This window comes from Mus musculus, chromosome X (assembly GCF_000001635.26).
Source record: "Mus musculus strain C57BL/6J chromosome X, GRCm38.p6 C57BL/6J".
NCBI classification, from domain to species: Eukaryota; Metazoa; Chordata; class Mammalia; order Rodentia; family Muridae; genus Mus; species Mus musculus.
In genome coordinates this window covers 86,740,672-86,752,749 of record NC_000086.7, presented here as the reverse complement: position 1 = coordinate 86,752,749, position 12,078 = coordinate 86,740,672, and the positions used below count along the sequence as shown (strand labels likewise).

The 12,078-nt window shown below is 35.2% G+C and overlaps 1 protein-coding gene across 1 annotated transcript in view; it reads left to right on the top strand.

The window, feature by feature from the left end:
• Il1rapl1 (interleukin 1 receptor accessory protein-like 1) overlaps positions 1-11,813 on the top strand; it is a 1,375,012-nt gene extending 1,363,199 nt beyond the window's left edge. The window contains exons 10-11 of the mRNA NM_001160403.2: positions 4,239-4,409; positions 4,790-11,813. Of these exons, the coding sequence (NP_001153875.1) occupies positions 4,239-4,409; positions 4,790-5,508 (890 nt within the window). The 3' untranslated portion in view covers positions 5,509-11,813. The remainder of the gene's footprint in view (positions 1-4,238; positions 4,410-4,789) is intronic.
• Positions 11,814-12,078: the final 265 nt, after the last annotated feature.

Below are 12,078 nucleotides of genomic sequence, written 5' to 3'. Positions count from 1 at the left end.
ATGGGCCATGGACAAATTTGGGGGTCAAGACAGCCTCATATGTTGGTCCTTTCTTTCTACTCTGTTTGAGGTGTGGTAGCTTTGTTGTTTTTCTCCCTGACATACGAAGATTAGCTGGCCTGGGACTTTCCAGGAGTCTCTTGTCTCAGCATCACAGCAGCAGAAGCTTCAGATTCTAGATGTTGCTGCTACTATGTTTGGATTGTACGTAGCTTCTGAGAATTCGAACTCATGTCCTCACACTTGCAGGGAAAATGCTTTCAATCTCTGAGCCATGCAACTAGGACGATGGTTTAATTATTGCCACTTGTCATAGGCTTTTAATCTTAGCACTCAGTAGGCTAATGTAAGAGAATGGTAAATTTGAGGCTAGCCCAGTCTGTACAGACGGGCCCTGTCTCAAAAGCTATGTAATTTAGTGTTCCATTTAAACATTTAAGAATGTATAGGTAAAACAGTCTGGAAAAATATGAAATGGCAAGCATGTAAACTAGGCCAATGTTATAAAATATCTAATTGCTTGATTCAAGCTACTTTATTTGAGAATATATTTTACACAGACTACCATAACAAAATTGAAATTAAAAACTAGTTAAATATAGGTAGAGAATTTGCCTAGCATGTACAAACTTCTTGGTTTTAATCTTAAAGATCACCCCCCTCCCCCCAAAAAAAGCATTAAACAGCTATTCAATAAAGCACAAAGGTCAAAATACAAAGATTATAAGTTTGTAATTTTAATGTGTATGCATTCCTTTATTATTTATAAAGTTCTACAGTATTTTTAACATGAAAAACATATATCTTGGAAATGTGAAGTTGAATAGGAATGTAAAACATTTCCTGAGACCTAAGAGAGAAATGTGGCCCCAATTATATCAGTGACAACTTGTAATTATCTGTTTTCTGACTTAGCTTATTCCTAAACATACACCTTTGACTCCTCCAGTTTTATTTTAGTAACCCATTTTGTGAATAATGGGCTCTGTCACTTTCATTTATGTTACTTCTAAATATTTGGGAGTAATAAAAAAGGCAGCTGCCAACAACATCTGACAACTACTCAATAGATATTAAAGATCCAGCTCTCAATCTCAAACCATTTCTCGTATCAGCATACCTCTTTCTCAGACAGATTCAATACACTATGCTCATCTAGAAAAGAGAACGGTCAGCTTACGTTTTTAAAGATGTGTTTTTTTTTTTAAACCACAATCCATGAGTTGCTCGGCTTCTCAATCCTCTTACACAGTGCTGAAGCCCATAGTCTCATATGTGTTAAAGAGATGGATGTGCTTGTTTGTTAGCACCGTAAACAGGTTTCTTTCTGATATGTTTTCAGTTTTTCTTTCTCTCATAAAGATTACGTAATGATATTTAGTGTTGGCTCTTTGGTTTGGTTGGGATTGGTTATGTGTCTTGAGACAGTACTCACTGCCAACTATTATGTTTAGGTTGGTCTTGAAACTTGACCTCAAAAAAGAAAAAAAAGGCATCCAAGTAGCTTAGACTATACATACATATCACCACATCCAATGTATTTTATTTTATTTTATTTTATTGGAATTGTTGCATGAGTAATTTATTTTATTTTATTGGAATTGTTGCATGAGTAACTTATTAGCATCATTTCTATCGTTCCCTCTCCACCTTCCAAATGATCCCATGCCTCCCACCCTTCTCAAATGCAAGGCCTTGTTCTTTATTATCAACATGCGTATATACACCCACACATGTACAAACATGTGCAATAGACTTTACTTACTGTTGCTCATATATACATGTGTTTAAGATTGACCACTTGGGATTGCATAACCTATCAGTGACTTCATCCCTAGGGGGAAAAAAAAACCATATCCCTCTCTTAGCAGCCATTGACTCCCTATAGTCTTCACTTAAGGGTATAATTTTGTGAAATTCTCCCATCAGCATCATCCTGGGTTGTTTTGTTTTGTTTTGTTTTGTTTTTGTTTTTCTAGTCACCACGTAAGTCACGTAAGTCTTATTTAGACAATTTTATTGTTGAGAATTAATGGGTAAAACATCTCTGTTAATGACTACTGGAAACAATCTTGTATCAGGTATCTTGGTCTTCTGGCTTTTATAATCTTTCAGTCCCCTCTTTTTTAATGATTCCTGAGACTTGGTTATACAGATTATGTTGTAGATTTACTAATTGGGGCTGGGCACAGCAAGCCTTCTTAATAATATTTTAAGTTAATATTTTTATTTCTTTTTTTAAAGATTTATTTATTTTATCTATATGAGTACACTGTAGCTGTCTTCAGACACACCAGAAGAGGGCATCATATCCTACTACATATGGTTGTAAGCCACCATGTTGTTGCCTGGAATTGAACTCAGGACCTCTGGAAGAGCAGTCAGCACTCTTAACCATCTGTCCAGCCCAATATTTTTATTTCTTAACTTTATAGAATATAAACTCTCTTTTTACTGTAAAACCTAATTTTATGAAACAGTAAATACAATAGATATTTCAGTTACTTTAAAAATGAGAAACCTGTTGAATCTATTTTTTAACTGATTAAATGTTGAGTTTCTTATTTTGTTTGCATTTTATTGGTGATACATGATAGCCAGAACCCCATAAAAACCATGCAAAGAGTAATTTAATGATTTTACTTGAGATTATGATGAATATCAGAATTCCTACCAGCTGTTTTCCATCTCTGTAGTGGGCAGAACTGCAGTTGGTAACTGAACCCGCAACAGAATAAGAAACAGGCTCTCATAAGTTCTATCACTATGTTTACTTATTTTTTTATACTTTTAATCATTTTATAAGTCAAAGTTGAAATTAAATGATCATAAGCCTCTTTAAAAATATCCAAAGTCAGGGTTGTTAAATGCAGTACATGCATAAAAGACATATCTAAACACGTAGCTTTTTCTAAACATGTCTAAAGACTTCCTATTATCTGAGTCTAAAAAAATATGATGGTTGGCATTTCATTACATTTGTTTCTTTGGGTTTTTTTTGTTCATTGGTTGGTAATGCAAGAAGTTGAACCTGCTGGTGATACCACCAGTTTAAGAGTTCTGGCAGTTTATTTATAATAGCCAGAAGCTGGAAAGAACCCAGATGCCCCTCAACAGAGGAATGGATACAGAAAATGTGGTACATCTACACAATGGAGTACTACTCAGCTATTAAAAACAATGAATTTATGAAATTCCTAGGCAAATGGTTGGACCTGGAGGGCATTATCCTGAGTGAGGTAACCCAATCACAAAGGAACTCACACAATATGTACTCACTGATAAGTGGATATTAGCCCAGAAACTTAGAATACCCAAGATATAAGATACAATTAGCAAAACACATTAAACTCAAGAAGAACGAAGACCAAAGTGTGGACACTTTGCCCCTTCTTAGAATTGGGAACAAAACACCCATGGAAGGAGTTACAGAGTCAAAGTTTGGAGCTGAGACAAAAGGATGGACCATCTAGAGACTGCCATATCCGGGGATCCATCCCATAATCAGCCTCCAAACACTGACACCATTGCATACACTAGCAAGATTTTGCTGAAAGGACCCTGATATAGCTGTCTCTTGTGAGACTATGCCGGGGCCTAGCAAACACAGAAGTGGATGCTCACAGTCAGCTAATGGATGGATCATAGGGCTCCCAATGGAGGAGCTAGAGAAAGCACCCAAGGAGCTAAAGGGATCTGCAACCCTATAGGTGGAACAACATTATGAACTAACCAGTACCCCGGAGCTCTTGACTCTAGCTGCATATGTATCAAAAGATGGCCTAGTCGGCCATCACTGGAAAGAGAGGCCCATTGGACTTGCAAACTTTATATGCCCCAGTACAGGGGAACGCCAGGGCCAAAAAGTGGGAGTGGGTGGGTAGGGGAGTGGGGGGAGGGTATGGGGGACTTTTGGGATAGCATTGGAAATGTAAATGAGAAAAATACCTAATTTAAAAAAAATATATATATATATATAAAGAGTTCTGGCAGTAAGCTCCACACCCTTACTCCTTCATGACTCTTGACATTGAAATTTTTTTCCTACTATAATCACTTTGTACCTTCAAGCTACTTGCAGAATTGTTGGTGCTGTTGAACACATGACAAAAAATTAATATGACCTTCTTTTGGGGTTGTCAAAGATTGGAATGTTTGAAATTATTTTTCAATAAAAGTAAATATTGTTAATATTTTATTGCTTCCATTGTAGAACTTACTTTGCAATTTTTTGACAGATAACAAAGATTATGATGCCTATCTGTCATATACCAAAGTGGATCCTGACCAGTGGAATCAAGAGACTGGGGAAGAAGAACGTTTTGCCCTTGAAATCCTCCCTGATATGCTTGAAAAGCATTATGGATATAAGTTGTTTATACCAGATAGAGATCTGATCCCAACTGGAAGTAAGTTAATGTTTTCTCATGTATATTTCATGTGTTTGTGTTGTAAATTGGTATGTCTATGTAGTCTCATACATGGCATTTTAGTGTCTCAAGAAACATTTTTTGAAGAAATTTAAATTTTATATGCCAGAAGATAGTTTATTTTTCTACAAAGCATTGTATTTTATGATCCTTAATATTTATTTAAATCATCTGTAAAAATATCTCTGATATTTTTAGAATGGAGCCAAAACTCCATTCAAAGTGCTAATTCATTGTTTCACCTTCACAATGTGTTAACTGACACACAATTCTTAACTACTATGTGAGCAAAACTAACAAAGACTTTTGGAGCTCTTATCAGTTCACTTATCTTGATCCACTTTTTTTTTTCTTTATAGCATACATTGAAGATGTGGCTAGATGCGTAGATCAAAGTAAGCGGCTGATTATTGTCATGACCCCAAATTATGTAGTTCGAAGGGGCTGGAGCATCTTTGAGCTGGAAACGAGACTTCGAAACATGCTTGTGACTGGAGAAATTAAAGTGATACTGATTGAATGCAGCGAACTCCGAGGAATTATGAACTACCAGGAGGTGGAGGCCCTCAAGCATACCATCAAGCTTCTGACGGTTATTAAATGGCATGGACCAAAATGCAACAAGTTGAACTCGAAGTTCTGGAAACGTTTACAGTACGAAATGCCTTTTAAGAGGATAGAACCCATTACACATGAGCAGGCTTTAGATGTCAGTGAGCAGGGGCCTTTTGGGGAGCTGCAGACTGTCTCGGCCATTTCAATGGCTGCAGCCACCTCCACAGCTCTAGCCACTGCCCATCCAGATCTCCGTTCTACCTTTCATAACACCTACCATTCACAAATGCGTCAGAAACACTACTATCGAAGCTATGAGTACGACGTACCTCCTACGGGCACCCTGCCACTTACCTCCATAGGAAATCAGCATACCTACTGTAACATCCCTATGACACTCATCAATGGGCAGCGGCCACAGACAAAGTCGAACAGGGAGCCGAATCCAGACGAAGCCCACACAAACAGTGCCATCCTGCCGTTGTTGCCAAGGGAGACCAGTATATCCAGTGTGATCTGGTGACAGAAAAGCAAAGGACATCCCGTTCCTGGGAGTTTGAAAGGAATCTGCAGTCCAGTGCCTGGAACTCAATCCTCGACTGCTGCTGTTAAAAACATGCATTACAATCTCTAGAACACGAGGAAAAACAGGGTCTTGTACATATATTTTTTGGAATTTCTTTGTAGCATCAGTGTCTTCATGTTTTACCATGTCTCTTACCATTACATTTTTTGACTTTGTTTTATATGTCATTGGATTTGTAAATTTACATTTTTTTTAAAGAAGAGACTGATGTATAGATAGAAACTCCCCCTCCCTTTTTTGCTTCACTAATTTAGTTTTAGAATGGGTTTTGAATCTTCTTTTTAAATTTTATTTTGCTTTTAACATTTCCTTGGGGTGCTTGGACAAATCTATCTGATGGGACAAGGAGCACCGGATCCTCTCTCGGGTTCTTCCTAGGACCAGCTTGGCCATATGGGCCTTCAGAAAGCAGTGCGACTGAACGCCAGGCTTGCATTGCCATTTGGGAACAAAAGAGAGAGAGAAAGAGAGAAGAAGATCTGTTCATAGGAGGGCCCTGACTTCAGAGCCCTGAAATCTCTTCCTTGTCCCCACCTCATTCCCCACCTCTACCCTCTAATGGCAGCATGATGTGTAAACTCTGCAGGGGGTAGGGGGAGGTCTAACTGTCTTAACATTGAATTCACTGCTCTTCAGAATACACTCTAGACCCAAAGTTGTGCTAGTCATTCAACAGTGACCACTACAGAGTGCTCACTACAGAGTGAAGATCATGGGCATGAAAATGGGGAGAGTGTTGTTTCCGTTTTTTAAAAAATGAGTTGATGTATCCTTATATATATAAATATAAATATATATATATATATATATATATAACAGCAAAACAAAACAAAACAAAGAAAAAAACACACAAAAATACAAAACCAAAAAAAAAAAGCCCTATATTTGATCACTTCCTGGAAAGGCATGAATGTGTTTGTGGCTGTTTTTGTTTGATAATCTACTTCCTCTTTTCCCTCTATAATTAATTTTTCTGCAAATGAGATTATGTGCAAATACCAGGCAAGTTAACTCAGATAAGTGAATCAAGGCAAGTAAAAATGAAATTTACACTGAAAGCTTCCAAACCAAAGGGAAGAACAGGATGTGTCATCAAATAGGTTTTGTTACCTTGTATTATACAAAATGTTATCTTCTAAAAAAGAGTCAGAAAAAACAATCTGTGAAACTTATTGTGGGGTCCCCTTGTCCTTAAATGTTAACTGACTTGTATTTACTTCTCAATGCTACATGCAGAACTTAAGTGGTTTCAGTTTAAGAACATAAACAGCATTTATTAATATCAAGGTTGTTTAAATAATATCTCAGGAGGTCAAACTTATGAATAACAACACAAACTACTACTTTCAAAATAAACATTATTTACACAAAATAGTTTTAAATTAGATCAGAAAATACTTAAAATACTTAATTTTTGTATAGAAATTAATTTAATTTTAACTATATGATTCTATCTTTCAGAAACAGAAAGTTGATGCTCCCAGGAAATTTGTCACTTACTATCTAGCTTTATGTTGGAAATCAATCACATAAGCAGCGAATTCCCTCTCATGTTAACTATGATGCTAAATCAATCACGAAAGATCCTGCAGAAGACAGAATTCTTAAAAGGACAATGTTACCTATGTAGACTTTAGTTTTCTTTAAAAGAAATCAACGTGACAAAACCACTGATAATAAACCTTAGGCTTTATAGAACTTACTTTAGTAAGTCATCATGGGAAATTCCTACTCAGTCATCACCTGTGGGTTCATGTAGTGACTACTCTGTGTTTGCTTAATTCCTGCCACTCCCTATAAGGAGAAAACAATTCTAGAGTTTGGGTCAAAGGCTAAGATGTAAGTAGGCCATAGACATAAAAGTAGGAACTGCACTAGAGTTCACTGGAGAGGACAAGCTAGAACCATAAGCATAGGAGAGACAAGTACAAACATTTGTAACAATGCAAAGGTCTCAGTGTCTGTGTGACAAGGCAAAGGAGCCTTGGGACGTGCATTGATTTTTATTTGCTTAAAAATATTGACTTCCCTGACAACTTGCCTGGGTCTTCTCTACAGTATGTCTCTATTCTTGTGCTCCCCTTGGTTCTGTGTCACATTTTCAAAAACCAGAACTGAAGCTTCAAGGACAGCTAAACATTTCAGGTCAGCTTTGCACACTTGGGTTATTTTCAGAAACGGAGAAGGCCACTGTTTCCTTCGTACTATGGACACTTGGCATTGGACTGGATTCCAAACTCCCCCAATACTCACAAGAGTGGAAATGTGGCAATGGCCTGATTTAGTTCTTGTTTGTTTGTTTGTTTGTTTTTAATTTTTTAAGTGCACGATGGGTGTGTGGAATAAATGTAAAGGAAGTAATCAGACCACAGTCATATTTTAGGCATTCATAGGTGTTAATTTAGCTGCATTGGGAGTACATTTTTTGTTCTATTTTTAGTGTAGATTTAAGCACTTTGAATAGCATGATTCAGGGATTGATGGGTAATATTTGATACTCTCACAATGTAAGAAACGTTTTTTTCCTCCAATGCTTTGTTATATTTACAAATGAAATAAATGCAAAGGAAGCTATCTATAGCTTTAGAAACATTCCTCCCAAGTTTCTATTCCTCTATCAGCTCCACATGAGAACCAGAGAAGGGAACTCATGGGTTCACGTGTTCTGTGTATAACAGAAGTTCTGTGAGAACTCAATAAAATGAAGAGAAAAAAAAACATGTATTTTCCCTAGTGCTTAGGTTTCATCCTTCTCTTTCTGTTTGTTTGGGGTTCTGGGGTATAAGATTATTCTAGCTATAAAAACACATTTGAAAATGTGAATGTGTTAGCCAAGCTGGGGGAAAGAATGGACTTCCAGACTTGGACACGTGTGATATTTGGTATTGCCTGTTTTTCATCAATCACCGCCTGAGCTCTGAATGGTACATTATGGATTCAAAGTCCATTTGGTTCTTTAGTGTAACCTCAACTTGCTGCTTCTGAGCATCTTAGTCTTTATTCTGGTGCTCAAATCTTTGATTATTTAATTTGTATCCCATCCCTTTGGTCTTCAACAGGCAGAGAAGACCTTTGTATGTTGTGTTACCAGCTGATCTAAGCTTAGATGAAGTCTATGAAATCCAAGACGTGATGAGATCTGAACTTACTATATTTCTATAGCTAAGCATATGATTGTTCAGTCAACCATTTTGTGATTATTATTTTTTCATACTGTATGTATTTGGACTCTATCAACTTAATCTTAAATATGTAGATGCTGGTTTCTTTCATATTTCATTGTTAATACATATTTTGTAACAAGAGGAAATATTAACTAAGAGCCAATTCCTAAACTCTAAGTATGCTTTGTTCATCCTAGAATAGTCATTAACTTTTCAGAGACTATTTATGTGAATTGAGATTACTATTTCTAGGAAAACATTAATTTGTACATTATAAGCTATTTTCTGATTCTGTAATGGTACCCTTGCTCTCATTTTAAAGAAGTTTTTAATCTTGTGTTTATTTTTTCTCTTTTATTTGTTGTTTTGTTTATTTTGTTTTTGAGACAGGATTCGGGCTGGGCTGGCTTCAACCTCTCAATTCTCCTGCCTCAGCCTCTTGACTGCTGAAATTTTAGGCATATACACCCAAACCACCAATTTCTTCTTTATTAGTTTAGGTGTATACATTAGTCCCACAAGAAATCTTATTGACATTCTAAGGAGAACATCAACATCACACAAGTGAAATAATTGAATGGAACTAAGAGAATATACATATACAAAAGAGGAAAATGTCTTTTTGTCTCTGATCTGAATTTGTTTGACCATTCATTCCATCACTGCTGTAGTTGATGAAAAATAGAGGCAAAATATTAAATAGCTTAGACATCACATTACAGATTCCTATTCCCTACTGTGGAAAATTTTTCCAACCATACATAAACGGTTATTAAAAACAAATCACAATGTGACTCTGTAATAAGCGAAGAAGATTTTGTCAATGGAAGCAGAGGTTATTTCTTGCCTTATTGTGGATCTTTCCCGCCTGATTATTCTGAACAAAGAAAGTAGCCAACAGTTTCAATTATCCTTATTAATAGGCCTTACACTTGAGTTTCAGGGATATCGTGGTTCTATAAAATAAATGAAAGGAAATAACGAAACACGTAAATCTGTTTTCCTGGGTGTGACTCTCAAGACATCCAGCATCCAAGAAAGCCATAGACGTTTAGATTCAGAGAACAGTCTTTTATGCTAATATTAATATAAACTCACATTTTGTGAAGGCATTGTTGTGTCCTTGATTTTTTTATCTTCATTTATGAAAATTCAGGGTCACTTTTTTTTTTAACTAAGATTGCTCTCCATCCAAAATGAGCTAACTTTTTGAGAGAAATTGTGTGAAGAAAAATTTAACAATAATAATTAATAAAATCCATAATTTTCAACCAAATATATGAGGAACCTATCCATTATTATTAGTTTAGTTTATTCATTTTTATACTCATTTAAAACAGGAGGATATGCAAAAATCCTAATTTTACAATTATGACTTACTTCATTAATTTTTTGTTTGTAAAAACACATTATCTGCCAAAAAATTCAAACAGTAGAGAAAGAGAAGAAATACCCATTTGATGTGTTTTTCTATAAGAAACCAGTTTTATTATGAAAATGTTTAGAGTTTGTTATTGACTTCTCTTTTGGTGATTACAATTTTGCTACTTTCATGAATTCAAATATGACCTTGGAACAATATATAGAACTTTGAAAAGTGAGGTGGTGATAATTTAAAGTTGCAGGTTTTTTGTTTGTTTTTGTTTTTGCTTTTGTTTTTATTTTGTTCATTGCAGAGTGAAAACCTATGCTCTATGGTAAAGACTGTCAGAAGGAGCTGTAAAAATCCTAGTTAAATAAAACAAAAGGAGGAAGAAGAGAAGGAGTAGAAGAGTTAATTCTACTCTTAATTTGATGTGCCCTTATCATAGTCAGCTTTTGGTTACATCCATAGAAAATGTTTTAAGGAAAAATAAAAGGAGATCAACTTTAATTTTCCATTCAGCATTATATCTTTTTTACTGACTCAGAACACAAGATGTTTCTCGATTACAGATAAGATAGGCATATATATTTATAAGATATATATGGCTTTATAAATATATATGTGTGTGAAATTCCTTCTGTTCATTAGTAAATTTTCCTCTAATAGCCTCTGCGTTCACTGACAAACTCATTCTTCTGAATTCTTCATTAAAGTAAGTTACTTTTATTTTTTTTCTATTTACTGCTTTCATTGATATATCCCCCAATGTTCATAAATCTGAATTTTTTCTCATTTTTAACACAAGGAAGCACTCTAAAATAAAATCACTACACTGTGTTCCCTCTACTACCAAAATCAACCTCAAAAAAAAAAAAAAAACTGCCCATGAACTTCAGAGTACTAAGTGTAATATTTATGTTGTAAATTTCAATCTTCATAATCTAAATGTTACCTTTCAAAAGGCATGCTGTGTCATTTAAAAAAAAAAGAGTTAATGTGAAATGACCTTATTACATAGTGCATGAATACGTGGCAAAGTATTACGGATCTATCTTTACTAGTCAATGAGAGGTTAAATTTGGGGAGATCAGATATGTTTTAGGCTAATGTCAATTGGAAGGATGGAATCTTAATGTTAGCATAATGGGCAGTTTTCCATACTGCTTGCAGTATATGCTCCTGTTAACAACAATCCTTAGTGTACTCTTTCCACCAAAGTAGTGGAGATGTGTTCATATAATCTGCTATTTAATTACAACTTTTACAACTTCAGAAATTGAGGGAACCCAAATAGGAAAGTGTATGTAATCATTTTCCTCTGCTGGCGTTCAAGTTGTATTTTAAACTCAGACACTCTCAGATCTGTTCACAGTCAGTACAAGTGCATTTTACATAGTACTTCTCTTGAGTTTTGCTCACCCTCTTTTGACTTTGTACAATCTAGGATGTAGGTGACTCATGAGTAGGTGATGGGGGCGCTCCTTTTTTTCTTAGAATACTTACAATTATATATTTGGTTTTGCTTTGACTAGCAATAGGAAAATAGACAAATACAAGTGTACAAATGAGAAATTTTAACCTCGACTTATAATTTGTGTTTTATAGTCGTTTCATAAGTCTGTTGCTCTCTATGAGTATGCTCTCTATATATCCTGTAAAAATAAATTTATATGTTACATAGAAATTCAAGAAATTAAATTATTTATTAAGCTACAATTGTTTCTTCTGATTTCTACCTGATCATAGATGACAATAAATTAAACAATGTGTTGTTGGAACATATGTAAGTATGCTTGTTAATTTAATAATTTTTTATACTGTTCTTTCTCTTTCCTTGTATGTTGTTTAAGCTAATAATTCTTAGGCCTAATTCCTATGGTTGTGAGCAGAGACTTAAGAAATGCCCTAGTTGGTTGGGGAAGAAAAAAAACAGGCTTGTTGAGGACCAAGATTATTTGCATTCCTGCTTTATCCTTC